General features: G+C 47.9%; 1 protein-coding gene across 6 annotated transcripts in view; it reads left to right on the top strand.

The window, feature by feature from the left end:
• The window catches only part of NDRG4 (NDRG family member 4), a 230,300-nt gene that overhangs the window by 58,244 nt on the left and 155,057 nt on the right, over positions 1 to 16,999 (top strand). For 5 of the 6 annotated variants that reach the window (XM_063945839.1, XM_063945837.1, XM_063945833.1 and 2 more), the window contains one exon: positions 10,794 to 10,838. The exons of the other annotated variant lie outside the window; for it this stretch is intronic. Coding sequence is in view for 4 of the 5 variants with exons in the window: in XM_063945837.1 (XP_063801907.1) it covers positions 10,794 to 10,838 (45 nt within the window). In the remaining variant the exon portion in view is untranslated. The remainder of the gene's footprint in view (positions 1 to 10,793; positions 10,839 to 16,999) is intronic. 6 annotated transcript variants of the gene reach the window in all.

Here is a 16,999-nt window from a genome sequence, read left to right as displayed (position 1 = left end):
GGCAGGAGCCGGACCATGGTCACAGGGCTGCTGTTTTTTAGTAGCCCTAAGCTTTCTTATTTTATTGTTATAGTCTTACTATTTTTTCTTGAGTGATCTTTCTAAAAAGCGTCTTATACGTACCTTAGAAAGAGTCGCTCCAACAACTCTCTGCCGGGTCGCGACAATGCTTACCCACGAGTACAGTACTGTTTCGGCAGGCGTCTGTGTCGGATATACTAGCAGGTCCAGCGGACGTTACCAGGCTATGGCCGGAGCATGGGGAGAAGGTAAGGCGTCGATTCCAGTTAGAAGGGGAATACGGACACAGCCGCACTGTTTTGGGAGGAGACTACCAAACAGTCGCTGACGCGGCTGCCACCCCGGGTGCACCATTGCTAGGCCTTAGGGATCAGAGGCTCCAGGAATAGTATGAGGCCGCGATCCCTAGGGTTGATGTCAGCAGTGGGGAGTCAGACGCTCTCCTGGTCGCCCCTCCCCCCGGTTCATGACCAGTTTCCTCCGAGTCTCCCGCCGTGAACTGTTTTCCCGCTTCTGTCTCAGACGCTGTACACGAAGGGGACCCAGTCACAGCATAGACGGCTGTGTGACTGGTTCACTGAGCGTCTGTGTTCACAATAGGTTCATGGAGTGGCAGTGTACACTAGTAGCGTCTGGATCCACTCAGCGTTCACAAACGTACTGATCGGTCCTGGAAGCGAGGTGAGTCTCCCTGTATCCCACTCTCCTGAGTACTGGTAGTACCGCACTAAGGGGCGAGATGTACTAAGCAGGGATAAAAGTGGAGAAGTGAGCCAGTGGAGAAGTTGTCCATGGCAACCAATCAGCATTGACGTAACATTTATAATTTGCATACTATAAAAGTATACAGAGCAGCTAATTGGTTGCCATGGGCAACTTTTCCCCGGGCTCACTTCTCCACTTCTCCACTTTTATCGCCCCTTAATCTCTATCTACCTTTTGAGTACGAATAGTTAGATAAGTGCCTGTTGCATATGAGTCTGTATACTGTTATTGTTGTTTCTGCAGAGGGGTACCCTGGGATTCCACAGGGAATACATTGGGGGTGTAGAGTTGTATCTTGATCCGAGGCACCAACAGGCTAAAGCTTTGACTGTTCCCAGGATGCACTGCACCGCCTCCTCTATAGCCCCGCCTCCAGACACTGGAGCTCAGTTTGTAAGTTGGTGCCTGCAGTACAGGTCACTAACAGGGGGGCTCCGCTAGGCAGCCCTGAAAAGAGCTTTTTAAGAAGACTTCAAGGGCCGCAGCACTTTATATGTCAGTCTGACGTTCTGTGCTGCGGCTCCATCACCTCCCCAACAGCGCTGCATACTCCCGCAGCGAAGGCGCACCGGTCATCAGGCACACCACCGCTGACGCTCTCCAGGATCGCGTGGCTGCACGTCAGGGAGGAGGTAAGAGGGTCCCCCAGGTGGGACCCGCCGGTAAATCGCTGTCCCAGGAGATTGATCGTGCCGCTGGCGTGGACACTGTACTGCACAGGGACCCCACCATATCCACCAGGGTAGGGAGCACAGGTCGGATTTACTAAAATCCGTTTTACATAGGCTCCACAGTACCCGGTGGTGAGGACCAGCATAGGGGATAAGATGCTGACCTGTAGCCCCTCCCCCAGCTCCGGGCACCATCTACTGCTGGTGTTCCCGCCCTGGAGCTGCCTCACACTCTCCCTCACTCCCTGACAGATTTTGGCACCATCTTCACTACTAGCTGGGCTGATCTCCTTGACTGCAGGACTCTGTCTCCTCTGTAAAGCCGCCTGCCTCATCAGCGCTGTGCATTTACAGGCACTTATTATACAAGTATTCTACATGTCATTTTAGACAGTGTTAGTTAAGAACAAGTGTACTGCTATCTGAATATTTAGTACAAGTATTCTGTGATATACATCCAGTAGTGACTGTGCATTGTTATATCTATATTTATACGTATCTATATGTAGTTTTACTAGTCCAGTGGATTTTTATTGTTTATCTATAATAATCTGCATTGTACAGTACCTGTGACTGAGTGTGCCTGTAGCTGCTGTGTGGATTCCATTCTCATGTATCACACTACTTGCTATCACTATATTCTGTACCCTGGGGGGCTAGGTGCATCAGGATCTCATATATATATATATATATATATAGTGCTACACAGTATATACGGTTTGGTATTTTTTACTGTGTATTTCAGTCACCTCATACCGCTTAAATCCTCTGTTTGTGCCCTGTATTTACTGTCACATAACAGAGGGGGTTATTTGCAGGTATTGTTTTTGTCTGGCTATATTGTACTGTTACGCTCTAAGGCTACATTCCCTATAATATCTGCCACACAGGGCGGGAAATCCGCGTCCGCTTCTGCATCATACAGCGCTGGCCCACGGATTTACCTGAGGGGGAAATATTAACTGATGGTTCAGGCACTGGATGCCATACACCTCCACATCAACCCGCAGCACCTGTGGCCAATCAGGACCCACCTTGGGCAGCGTTTTCAAGTATGCTGAATACGCTTGTGACACATCTTACACCCCCTGTGGGACCTCCTGTGCCATTACAGCCACATATTGTCCCTGTAGTTAATCCGCCTTGGGCAGACACTCTGTCTATCCAGTTACAACAACAAAATCAATTGTTGGTTAGACAAAAGTCTACCCCACGCCCCTCTGGGGCCAAGGGGTCATCTAAGCAGGCCATTTCTTCCTCACAATCTACTAATATTTTGGATGATTCTTCTGATGAGGATGGGGAATATACTGATCCATCAGACACTGATACAGCCGCTTCTGATGAGGAATCTACAACCCAGGTTGATGTTCCTGACCTAGTGGAGACTATTAAGCTGATTCTCCAAATAGATGATGAGATCGAGCCTACTACTGCGTCTAAGAAACCTGATAAGTTCAAACGTCAGAAGGTTGCTAAAGTATTCTTACCACATTCTGACCATTTAATTGGCATACGTCAAGAATCCTGGGCATCTCCAGGAAAGAAATTTTCCCGGTATAAAAAGATGCTAGCTCATTATCCTATCCCTGCAGAGTTGAGTAACAAGTGGGAAACCACCACCGGTTTACTCACATGTCGCCCGCCTTGTGGTGTCATCTACTCTGCCTGTCACCACTGTCACCTCACTGAAGGAACCGATGGATAAGCGTGTGGAGGGTTGCCTGAAGTCTATTTACTCCCTTACAGGTGCTGTACATAGACCCACTATGGCAGCCTCCTGGGCTGCGAAAGGAATTGAAGTATGGGTTCAGGCAATTGAAGATGAGCTGCCTCAGAATTTTTCTGACACTGCCATACAATATCTGTCTTATATTACCACAGCCTCCCACTATATTCAGGAGGTGGCCTCTGAGGCAGGTGTTATGGCTGCCAAGGCGTCTACTACATCTATCCTGGTTCGCTGACTTCCGTGGTTAAGGTCCTGGAAGGTGGACCTGGACTCCAAAAAGACCTTGGAGGTGCTCCCTTTTAAGGGAGACGTCCTTTTTGGGGAGGATCTGAACAAGATTGTGGCAATGCTGGAAGTGTCAAAAATCCTTCATTGGGTGGAACACCATCTGCCAGCAATATTGTCAGTGTTCATTCTGGGAGTCCTCAACTGGGAAGCGGATTTCCTCCTCAGTCGTCAGGACGTGCACGCCGGAGAGTGGAGTCTTCATCCGGAAGTCTTTCAACTCCCAGTGGACAAGTGGGGTCTACAGATGTAGACCTGATGGCGTCTCGACACAATCACAAGGTTCCGGTCTTCGGATCAGGGACAAGGGATCCTCAAGCAGCGTTCGTGGACACACTGGCAATTCCATGGAACTTTCGGCTGCCATACGTGTTTCCTCCAGTGTCACTCCTGCCCAGGGTGCTACGGAAGTTCTAGCAATAAAGAGGAATACTACTTCTAGTCGCTCCAGCATGGCCCAGACGGCATTGGTTCTCAGACCTGCAGGGTCTATCGATAGAGCGTCCTCTTCTACTTCCTCAATGCCCAGACCTCCTCGTTCAGGGCCCTTGTGTCTACCCGGTCCTGGCTAGACTGGCTTTGATGGCGTAGCTCTTTAAGCTTTACCCCTGAGGGCCAAGGGATTCTCCGAGGCGGTTATTCAAACTATGTTTAAGTCCCGCAAATCGGCTTCTGCACGGATTTATTACAGGGTCTGGAATTCTTACTACACTTGGTGTGCTGCTAAGAATTATAGTGCCTATTCCTTCAGAACTTCCAGGCTTTTGGCTTTTCTACAACAAGGCCTAGATTTAGGCCTTCATCTGGCCTCCCTCAAGGTACATATATCTGTCTTGTCGGTGAGGTTTCAGAGAAAAATTGTGTCTATTCTTGACGTTCATACTTTCACTCAGGGTGTTTTACGGATTCAGTCTCCCTATGTACATCCTGTGGCTCCATGGGATCTGTCTGTTGTTTTGAATGCCCTACAAGAGTCTCCATTTGAACCTCTTGAATCTGTGGACCTTAAATGCCTTAAGCTTAAGGTCGTGTTTCTGCTGGCTATTGCCTCTGCTAGAAGGGTGTCGGACTTAGGCGCTTTGTCCTGTCGTCCACCCTTTTTGATTTTTCAACGTGAACGGGCAGTTCTTAGCCCAGGTTATCTACCTAAGGTGGTGCCATCTTTCCATCTTAACCAAAAGATTGTGGTTCTGGCCTTTATCTCTTCTGGTTTGTCCTCCACAGAACGGTCTTTATATGTGTACGGGCTCTCTATTTACGTGGAGAGGACTGCCTCTATCAGGAGGTCAGATACCCTTTTTGTACTTTTTGGTTTTCACAAACGTTGCTGGCCTGCGAATAAGCAAACCTTGGCCAGATTGATTAGAATAGTGATTGCACAAGACTGCGCAGGCTAGACTCCTAGCTCCTGCTGCTATCAAAGCCCATTCTACTCAGCCTGTTGGATCTTCTTGGACGGCCCGCCGTGGTGTGTCCGTTGAACAATTGTGCAAGGTGGCTATGTGGTCCTCAGTGAACACGTTTATTAGGTTCAATGCCTTTGATTCTTCCGCCTCCCAGGATGCTTCCTTTGGACGCCGGGTTCTTGTGCCTGCTACAGTGCTTCCCCTCCCATGAGGAACTGCTTTAGGACATCCCCAATGTTATTCCCTGTGGAATACCAGTGTACCCCACTGCATAAAAGGAGATTTATGGTAGACTTACCATAGTTAAATCTCTTTCTGCGAGGTGGTACACTGGATTCCACAGGGCGCCCACCCTGACGCACTTTGCTTCTTTGGGTTTGTATGGCATTAGCCACTGGTCCCTTCTCCTGTTGTGAGAATGTGGTTCTATGTGACTAACATCTGCCGTCCTTTACCTGCTACTGCATTAGACTGGTTAACGAAACTAAGCTCCACTGCCCGGAGGCGGGGTTATAGAGGAGGCGGTGCAGTGCATCCTGGGAACAGTCAAAACTTTAGCCTGTTGGTGCCTCGGATCAAGATCCAACTCTACACCCGAGATATATTCCCTGTGGAATCCAGTGTACCTCGCAGAAAGAGATTTTACTTTGGCCAGTCTACTATAAATCTCCTTTTCTTTCGCTATGTGTCTGAATATGGTAGATATTTTTAAATATGATTCAGTAATATGTTCTCCTACATACTTGAAATGTAGCTGTAGTTGATTATGTGCTTATATTGCTTATTATACTAATGTATAACATGTGACTGACTGCTAGTGTGATTGCTGACTTTACTATTTATTCTGTCAGTTTTTTCTATTCCGATCCTCAATGCTGGTGCATAGCAGGGTAGGGTCGGATTGTATGTCACTTTAAAAAGCTTAAAGTGATTACAGTCACTAATTGTGGAGTACACTGTGGAAGTGTTGATTATTTATCATGTCTAAAAGTGGCAGAGGTGAGTAAGATACACTCATAGCAGCACTAACACTCATATCATGTTTGTCTTGCAAAGCTGGGTTAACCTCTCAGGATCTGGTTCAGGATGGTTTATGTGCAAATTGTTCTATCTTTTACCAGGGTCTCTTGAAAAATACAAGGCAGATTCAGTTGCAGATTGATCCCCCTTGGGCTATGTTTGCACAAACATCCAGTATAGCTGACCGGATAATTCCAACTCCTGTACCAGGGATAGGTTACACGATTAACCCTTACATGCAGCTTTCAACCTGCGGTTTATCACTTCCAGCAGCAGCCTCTCAAAAGAAACAGGCTGATAAGTTAGTGGTAAGTAAATCTTCATCCTCACAGGCTACACATGTTTCAGATGAGGATTTATCAATAATCTCTGGTTCGGCATACGAAGAGGAGGAGGAAAGTCTCAGCTCAGTGGATATAGCTGAGTTAATTAAGGCAATGAAAGTCATTCTATCCTTAGAGGAATCAGCAGAGCCTGTGTTAAAAACCAAGGCACCTGTGTTTAAACGTCCCATAACAGTTAAGACTGAGTTTCCTGGGTCAGATCAGCTGATGGAAAACATGGAAGAGGCTTAGGCTACGCCCAGTAAGAAGTTTAGAATTCCTAGGAAATGGAATTCCAATTATCCTCTTCCAGCTGGGGTTTGTTTAAAAAGGGAGGTGGCTCCCAAAGTAGATACGCATGTTATTCGATTAGTGCAAAAATCTACATTACCTCTGCCTTCAACATCATTAAATGATGTCACGGATAGGAGATTGGATGTTTTAAAAAAAAAAAAAAATAATTTTTTTCCCTGTCTAGGGCAGTCATAAGACCAGCTATGACTTCAGCTTGGTTGGCAAAGGCAGTGGCTGCCTGGGCTGATGCATTGGAAGGGGATCTTTCAATGGTATCTAGAGAGCAAAAATCCCATATAGCACATACAAGTCCCATCAATGCTATCTCAGGTTCGCTATCCTCCCAACAGCATTTTCAGTTCCAGGTCCTACCTTTTGGGTTAGCCACAGCCCCCCGAGTATTTACCAAAATTATGGCGGTAATGGCAGCTTATCTCCGCCAGCAGGGGATAAGAATTTTTCCATACCTTACAGTCACAGGAATTGCTCCGATATCATCTGCAACAGACAATAACATGTCTGCAGAAGAACGGGTGGCTCATAAATTGGGCAAAATCGTCTCTGGTTCCGTCACAGCAGATGACTCACTTGGGGGCTGTACTGGATTCAAGCCTTAAGAAAAGTAATGTTACCTCTGAACAAGATATCCAAAGTTCAGTCAAGGATTCAGGAGTTGCTACACAGTCAAAAGGTATCCATTCACGCAGCAATGCGTGTGATGGGATTGATGGTGTCAATATTCAACATTATGGAGTATGCACAGTTCCACTCAAGGCCTCTGCAGCATCTGATCCTTGCCAAATGGAATGGGTTGCATCAGATGATAAAAACACACACTATGGTCCTTACGATGGAAGTAAGAAGGTCATTAGCCTGGTGGCTACAGACATCCCATCTGGACAAGGGGAAACCCTTTTGGATATCAGATTGGAAAATTCTGACAACGGATGCCAGTCTCCAGGGTTGTGGAGCAGTGTCAGGAAGGTTTTGTTTACAGGGGCAATGGACCAAGGAAGAAGGTTGCCTGCCAATAAATATATTGGAACTTCGGGCCATATACATGGCACTGATTCAGGCAAAGGACATCCTTCGAGGAAAACCAGTTCAGATCCACTCGGACAATGCAATGAAAGTAGAGTACCTCAACCATCAAGGAGGAACTCGCAGCCAAAAAGCTATGAAGGAGGTAAGTCACAGACTAAGGTGGGCAGAAGTTCATCATCCAGACTTGTCCACAGTGTTTGTTCCGGGAGTCCTAAACTGGGAAGCGGATTTTCTCAGTCGGCACGCCATTCAGGCAAGCGAATGGGCTCTACATCCGGAAGTCTTCCAGACTCTAGTAGACAAGTGGGGGTTGCCAGAGATAGATCTCATGGTGTCCCATCAGAACAAAAAAGTTCTCGCATACGGGTCAAGAACAAAAGATCCCAGAGCGATATTTGTGGATGCCCTGCCAGTGAGATGGGACTTTCATCTGGCCTATGTGTTTCCTCCAATCACCTTATTACCCAGGGTGGTGAGAAAGATAAAGCAAGGAAAGGGTGCCGTGATACTAATAGCTCCGGCTTGGCCCAGATGACATTGGTACACAGATCTGCAGAGAATGTCGATGGATGCTCCATTCCTGCTCCCTAAACGTCCAGATCTACTGACGCAGGGTCCTTGTTATAACAGACATCTGGATCGACTGTCTTTGACGGCGTGGCTCTTGAGACCTCTATCCTGAAGTCAAGAGGATTCTCACAACAGGTAATTCAAACAATGCTCAGAGCAAGGGAACCTTCCTCAGCTCGAATTTATCACCGAATATGGCAAACTTATATTCATTGGTGCAGTGAATGGAAAATGGACCCTAGGTCTTTCATAATTTCCAGGGTCTTAGCATTCCTTCAGGCAGGAATGGATAAAGGTTTGAAGGTGGCTTCCTTGAGAGTACAAGTGTCAGCATTGACTGTATGGTTCCAAATGAAAAATGGCCAACTTACAGGATGTACGTACTTTTTCCAGGTAATGTTGTGCACTCAACCTCCTTTTGTTCCTCCTACATTGCCTTGGGACTTAAGTTTAGTCCTAAAGGCACTTCACGTTGCCCCATTTGAACCATTTAATAAAGTGGATCTTAAATGGTTGACAGCTAAAGTTCTCTTTCTACTGGCAATGGCGTCAGCTAGAAGAGTGTCAGATTTAGGGGCATTGTCATGTTGTTACCCATTTCTGATTTTTTATCCAGATAAAGCAGTTCTCAGAACTAGATCTGGGTATCTTGCTAAGGTGGTGTCTAAATTACACCTTAACGAAGAAATTGTAGTCTCTGCTTTCCAGGACCCGGGCCTTTCTGCGGGAAATGCATCGCTGGACGTGGTCCGTGCCTTTAGGATCTACGTGGATCGTACCAGTGCCATCAGAAAGACAGATTCTCTCTTCATTCTCTACGGAATTCACAAGAGAGGATGGCCTGCTGATAAGCAGACACTGGCAAGGTGGCTTCGGATGACTATTTCAGAAGCATATTCTCAAGCTGATCTCCCTGTTCCGGCTAATGTCTCTGCTCACGCTAATCGTAAGGTAGGTCCATCATGGGCAGCACAACGTGGTGCTTCAGCAGAACAGATATGTAAGGCAGCCACATGGTCTTCCATTAACACTTTCATTAGACATTATGCCATGGATACCTTTGCCTCTCAGGACGCTGAATTCGGGCAAAGGATTCTCCTGTCCAGTCAGGAGTGTCCCCACAACTAAATTGCTTTGGGAAATCCCAATGCTATCCTGTGGATAACCTGTGGACCTTGCCGGAGAAATATACGTTATGGTAAGAACTTACCGTTGATAACAGTATTTCTCCTAAGTCCACAGGTTCCACAGGGATCCCGCCCTGACGCACCTGATTTGTGGATCCTTTTACTCACTAACTTCTTCCTTCTTGTACGGAAGGGTGTGCATGTGTGTTCTTCTCGCCTGATTAGGGCTATCTATGATGCTCTTGCCTTGAGCTTTGGAATACAACTGATTTGCCTGAGAAAGGAGGCGGGGATATATGGACGGACCCGTGGCATGCTGGGAGGCCGAAAAGCTTTGACCAATTGGTGCAAATCCGCTGTCGCTTCATCATATCCCAGTGTTATCCTGTGGACTTAGGAGAGATACCGTTATCAATGGTAGTTATTACCATAACGTATATTTAACAATGTTTGTTCCAATGGTTGATTTGTCGCAATTTGGAGTGCAAAGTCGAATTTGACGTGAGATTTAAATGCAAATTGGTCTTTAGTAAATTCGCAACATGCACAATCCAGGATTATCACAAAATAGAAAGCTAAATCAATCTACATCAATTGTTAGTAAATTTCCCCCAGGAGAGAAGGGAGCGATGCTCTGCAGATGTATTACACGAGAGATAGAAGCAATGCTGTGCTGATGTTTTACAAGAGAGATGGGAGCGATGCTCTGCAGATGTATTACAGGAGAGCAGGGGTGATGTACTGCAGATGAATTACAGACAAAAGGGGCGATGATCTGCAGATTTGTTACAGGAGAAAAAGAGATGTATTATAGGGGAAAAGAGGCGATGTACTGCAGGTGTATTACAAGAGAGAAGGGGCGATGCTCTGCAGATGTATTACAGGAGAGAAGGGGCGATGCTCTGCAGATGTATTACAGGAGAGAAGGGGCGATGCTCTGCAGATGTATTACAGGAGAGAAGGGGTGATGCACTGCAGATGTATTACAGGAGATAAAGGGTGATGCTCTGCAGATGTATTACAGGAGAGAAGGGGCGATGCTCTGCAGATGTACAGTATTACAAGAGAGATGGGAAGATGCTCTGCAGATGTATTACAGGAGAGAAGGGGAGATGCTCTGCAGATGTATTACAGGAGAGAAGGGGCGATGCTCTGCAGATGTATTACAGGAGAGAAGGGGTGATACTCTGCAGAGATGGAGTGATGCTCTGCAGTTGAACAGTATTACAAGAGAGATGGGGTGATGCTTTGTAGATGTATTACAGGAGAGAAGGGGAGATGCTCTGCAGATATATTACAGGAGAGAAGAGGCGATGCTCTGCAGATGTATTACAGGAGAGAAGGGGCGATGCTCTGCAGCTGTATTACAGGAGAGAAGGGGCGATGCTCTGCAGATGTATTACAGGAGAGCAGAGGCGATGCTCTGCAGCTGTATTACAGGAGAGAAGGGGCGATGCTCTGCAGCTGTATTACAGGAGAGAAGGGGCGATGCTCTGCACTGCCTGTAGATGTAATAAGTCTTTTTCTCACCATAGGAATCGGCAGAAACCTTTCTCTCGGCGGTGGACACTGACTGGAAGGTAAGTGATACTATCCTGCAGTGATATATCCCCCACCATCTGGCGCTGGCCTAGCAGAAGGTTGGGGTATGACAGTGAGATGGGGGAGCAGTCAGTGCCCCCTATTAGCTGGTACCAGGACGATGCTGCCACGTCAGGTGACTCGTGTACCCGTACAAGGTCTTCAGTCCAATCCCAGATTAATAATAGTCTATGATTTTCCTGTATTCCAACTAATCCTGACGGGAGTGCTAGCTACAGTATGTGTGTGGGTTGTCATGGGGTGCAGGAAATGGTGATGTGCAGTAATTAATGGGGTGTTAGGCTTCCCTGGACTCCAGTTGACTGAGCTACACCTGAAACAAGTGTCCACAATTCCACAATACATTCCACCAATCATCATGCCCGGTATATATAATCATATGTCCACCACATTCAGTCATATAATAACCCAACATAGAATGTGACGACAGATAAGAACCACTTGGCCCATCTAGTCTGCCCCTTATTTTACCATATTGTTACCTCAAACCTTATTTGATCCTTATTTCTTTGTAAGGCGATTCTTATGCCTATCCCATGCATGTTACATTGCTGTACTGTCTTAAGGCCCGTACACACTGGTCGATATATCGGCCGTTCTCTTGAACGGCCGATATATCGCGGGACCGTCGGCCAGTGTGTACGGCCGATACGTCTGTGAACTCCGTCGTTCACAGACGTATCGCGTCGGCCGTGCAGCACACCCGACGGCCAATATATCTACCGATATATTGGCGCGTCGCTGTGTGTGTACAGGGCGGTCAGCCAACCGCCCGTAAACATGCTGCAGCGGACGGCGGTGACTGACAGCTAAACTGCGCGGGCGTGTATACACGCCCGCCCAGTTCATGACGTCAGTCCCCGACGGATCGGGCAGTGTGTATTTACAGCACACTGCCCGATCCGTCCATAGATATATCTGCAGATCAATTGATCTGCAGATATATCTACTAATGTGTACCCACCTTTAGCCTCTACCACCTCTGCTGGGAGGACATTCCACTTGTCCACTACCCTTTCTGTGAGGTGATGTTTCCTCAGATTCCCCCTGACCCTCCCCCCCTTCCCCCCTCCAGTGTCGGCGCATGTCCTCATGTTCTAATACTTCTCTCCCTGTGAGGAATGTTTCCCCCTGTACCGTGGTGATACCCCTGATATATGTGACAGTCTCTCTCATGTCCTCGTGGTCTAATACTTCCCTCCCTGTGAGGAATGTCTCCCCCCTGTACCGTGGTGATACCCCTGATATATGTGACAGTCTCTCTCATGTCCTCGTGGTCTAATACTTCTCTCCCTGTGAGGAATGTCTCCCCCCTGTACCGTGGTGATACCCCTGATTTCTCTAACGTCCTAAGTGGATGCTGGGGACTCCGTAAGGACCATGGGGAATAGCGGCTCCGCAGGAGACTGGGCACATCTAAAGAAAGCTTTAGGACTAACTGGTGTGCACTGGCTCCTCCCCCTATGACCCCCCTCCAAGCCTCAGTTAGATTTCTGTGCCCGACGAGAAGGGTGCACACTAGGGGCTCTCCTGAGCTTCTTAGTGAAAGTTTTAGTTTAGGTTTGTTATTTTCAGTGAGACCTGCTGGCAACAGGCTCACTGCATCGAGGGACTAAGGGGAGAAGAAGCGAACTCACCTGCGTGCAGAGTGGATTGGGCTTCTTGGCTACTGGACATTAGCTCCAGAGGGACGATCACAGGCCCAGCCTGGATGGGTCCCGGAGCCGCGCCGCCGGCCCCCTTACAGAGCCAGAAGAGCGAAGAGGTCCGGAAAAATCGGCGGCAGAAGACGTTCCTGTCTTCAATAAGGTAGCGCACAGCACTGCAGCTGTGCGCCATTGCTCTCAGCACACCTCATACTCCGGTCACTGAGGGTGCAGGGCGCTGGGGGGGGCGCCCTGAGACGCAATAAAACATGATAAAAATACCTTACATGGCAAAAAATACATCACATATAGCTCCTGGGCTATATGGATGCATTTAACCCCTGCCAGAATATACAGAAAAACGGGAGATAAGGCCGCCGAAAAGGGGGCGGAGCCTATCTCCTCAGCACACTGGCGCCATTTTCCCTCACAGCTCAGTTGGAGGGAAGCTCCCTGGCTCTTCCCTGCAGTCACTACACTACAGAAAGGGTTAAAAAAAGAGAGGGGGGCACTAATTAGGCGCAGTATTAAAACATACAGCAGCTATAAGGGGAAAAACACTTATATAAGGTTATCCCTGTATATATATATAGCGCTCTGGTGTGTGCTGGCATACTCTCCCTCTGTCTCCCCAAAGGGCTAGTGGGGTCCTGTCCTCTATCAGAGCATTCCCTGTGTGTGTGCTGTGTGTCGGTACGTTTGTGTCGACATGTATGAGGAGAAAAATGATGTGGAGACGGAGCAGAGTGTCTGTAACAGTGATGTCACCACCTAGGGGGTCGACACCTGAGTGGATGTACTGTTAAAAAACAAACAAAAAAACAGTGGTTGACATGAGACAGCCGGCTACTCAGCTTGTGCCTGTCCAGACGTCTCATAGGCCGTCAGGGGCTCTAAAGCGCCCGTTACCTCAGATGGCAGATACAGACGCCGACACGGATACTGACTCCAGTGTCGACGGTGAAGAGACAACCGTGATTTCCAGTAGGGCCACACGTTACATGATTGAGACAATGGAAAATGTTTTATACATTTCTGATAATACGAGTACCACCAAAAAGGGGTATTATGTTCGGTGAGGGAAAAACTACCTGTAGTTTTCCTGAATCTGAGAAATAAAATGAGGTGTGTGATGATGCGTGGGTTTCCCCCCGATAACAATTGATAATTTCTTAAAAAGTATTGGTGTATACCCTTTCCCGCCAGAGGGTAGGGTGCGTTGGGAAACACCCCCTAGGGGGGATAAGGCGCTCACACGCTTGTAAGAACAAGGGCTCTACCCTCTCAAGAGATGGCCGCCCTTAAGGATCCTGCTGATAGAAAGCAGGAGGGTATCCAAAAATGTATTCACACACATACTGGTGTTATACTGCGACCAGCAATCGCCTCAGCCTGGAGGTGCAGTGCTGGGTTGGCATGGTCGGATTCCCTGACTGGAAATATTGATATCCTAGATAAGGATAGTATATTATTGCCTATAGAGCATTTAAAAGATGCATTTCTATATATGCATGATGCACAGCGGAATATTTGCCGACTGGCATCAAGTATAAGTGCGTTGTCCAATTCTACCAGTAAAATGGTCAGGTGATGCGGATTCCAAACGGCATTTGGAAGTATTGCCTTTGAAAAGGGACATTTGGGGTCGGTCTTTTAGACCTGGTGGCCACGGCAACAACTGGGAAATCCACGTTTGTACCCCAGGTCGCCTCTCAAAATAAGACGCCGTATTATCAGGCGCAGTCCTTTGTTGGCAAGCGGACAAAAGGTTCCTCTTTTCTGCTCGTGACAGAGGGAGAGGAAAAAGGCTGAAGAGATTAGCCAGTTCCCAGGAACAGAAACCCTTTCCCGCCTCTGCCAAGCCCTCAGTATGACGCTAGGGCCTTACAAGCTCAGGCACGGTGGGGGCCCGTTCTCAATGAATTTCAGTGCGCAGTGGGCTCACTCGCAAGTAGACCCCTGGATCCTTCAGGTAATATCTCAAGGGTACATATTGGAATTCGAGACGTCTCCCCCTCGCCGTTTCCAAAAGTCGGCTTTACCGACGTCTCCCTCTGACAGGGAGGCGGTTTTGGAAGCCATTCACAAGCTGTATTCCCAGCAGGTGATAATCAAGGTACCCCTCCTGCAACAGGGAACGGGGTATTATTCCACACTATTGTGGTACCGAAGCCAGACGGCTCGGTGAGACCGATTCTAAATCTAAATCTAAAATCTAAAATCTTTGAACACTTACATACAGAGGTTCAAATTCAAGATTGAGTCACTCAGAGCAGTGATTGCGAACCTGGAAGAAGGGGACTACATGATGTCTCGGGACATCAAGGATGCTTACCTTCATGTCAAAATTTACCCTTCTCACCAAGGGTACCTCAGGTTATGGTACAGAACTGTCACTATCAGTTCAGACGCTGCCGTAGGGATGGTCCACGGCACCCCGGGTCTTTACCAAGGTAATGGCCGAAATGATATCCCTTCGAAGGAAGGGAATTTTAGTTATCCCTTACTTGGACGATTCCCTGATAAAGGTAAGATCCAGGGAACAGTTGGAAGTCGGTGTAGCACTATCTCAGGTAGTGTTGCGGCAGCACGATTGGATTCTCAATATTCCAAAATCGCAGCTGGTTCCGACGACTTGTCTTCTGTTTCCTAGGGATGTTCCTGGACACAGTCCAGAAAAAAGGTGTTTCTCCTGGAAGAGAAAGCCAGGGAGTTATCCGAGCTAGTCAGGAACCTCCTAAAACCGAACCAAGTCTCAGTGCATCAATGCACAAGGGTTCTGGGTAAAAAAAATGGTGGCTTCCTACGAAGCAATCCCATTCGTTAGATTCCACGCAAGAACTTTCCAGTGGAACCTACTGGACAAATGGTCCGGGTCGCATTTTCAGATGCATCAGCGGATAACCCTGTCACCAAGGACAAGGGTATCCATCCTGTGGTGGTTGCAGAGTGCTCATCTTCTAGAGGGCCGCAGATTCGGCATTCAGGACTGGGTCCTGGTGACCACGGATGCCAGCCTGCGAGGCTGGGGAGCAGTCACACAGGGAAGGAATATCCAGGGCTTAGGGTCAAGCCTGGATACATCACTTCACATAAATATCCTGAAGCTAAGGGCCATTTACAATGCTCTAAGCTTAGCAAGACCTCTGCTTCAAGGTCAGCCGGTGTTGATCCAGTCGGACAACATCATGGCAGTCACCCACGTAAACAGACACGGTGGCACAAGAAGCAGGAGGGCAATGGCAGAAGCTGCAGGGATTCTTCGCTGGGCGGAAAATCATGTGATAGCACTGTCAACAGTATTCATTCCGGGAGTGGACAACTGGGAAGCAGACTTCCTCAGCACGACCTCCACCCGGGAGAGTGGGGACTTCACCCAGAAGTCGTCCACATGATTAAAAAACTCGACAGGTATTGCGCCAGGTCAAGAGACCCTCAGGCAATAGTTGTAGACGCTCTGGTAACACCGTGGGTGTACCAGTCAGTGTATGTGTTCCCTCCTCTGCCTCTCATACCCAAGGTACTGAGATTGATAAGATGGAGAGGAGTAAGCACTATATTCGTGGCTCCGGATTGGCCAAGAAGGACTTGGTAACCGGAACTTCAAGAGATGCTCACGGAGGATCCGTGGCCTCTACCTCTAAGAAGGGACCTGCTCCAGCAAGGACCCTGTCTGTTCCAAGACTTACCGCGGCTGCGTTTGACGGCATGCCGGTTGAACACCGGATCCTGAAGGAAAAAAGGCATTCCGGATGAAGTCATCCATATCCTGATCTAAAGCCAGGAAGGATGTAACCGCAAAAACATTATCACCGCAATTGGCGAAAATATGTTGCGTAGTGCGAGGCCAGTAAGGCCCGACGGAGGAAATTCAACTGGGTCGATTCCTACATTTCCTGCAAACAGGAGTGTCTATGGGCCTGAAATTGGGGTCCATAAAGGTTCAGATTTCGGCCCTGTCAATTTTCTTCCAAAAAAGAACTAGCTTCAGTCCCTGAAGTTTAGACGTTTGTAAAAGGGGTACTGCATATACAGCCTCCTTTTGTGCCTCCAGTGGCAATTTGGGGTCTCAATGTAGTTTGGGTTCCAAAAGTCACATTGGTTTGAACCACTTAAATCTGTGGAGTTAAAATATCTCACATGGAAAGTGGTCATGCTGTTGGCCCTGGCCTGGGCCAGGCGCGTGTCAGAATTGGCGGCTTTATCCTGTAAAAGCCCTTATCTGATTTTCCATTCGGACAGGGCGGAATTGAGGACTCATCCTCAGTTTCTCCCTAAGGTGGTTCCAGCGTTTTCACCTGAACCAACCTATTGTGCTGCCTGCGGCTACTAGGGACTTGGAGGAATCCAAGTTGCTGGATGTTGTCAGGGCCCTGAAAATATTTCCAGGACGGCTGGAGTCAGGAAATCTGACTTGCTGTTTATCCTGTATGCACCCAACAAGCTGGGTGCTCCTGCTTCTAAGCAGACGATTGCTCGTTGGATTTGTAATA

The sequence above is a fragment of the Pseudophryne corroboree genome, chromosome 11, assembly GCF_028390025.1.
Source record: "Pseudophryne corroboree isolate aPseCor3 chromosome 11, aPseCor3.hap2, whole genome shotgun sequence".
NCBI lineage: Eukaryota > Metazoa > Chordata > Amphibia > Anura > Myobatrachidae > Pseudophryne > Pseudophryne corroboree.
This window is presented reverse-complemented; position numbering and strand designations above follow the sequence as displayed.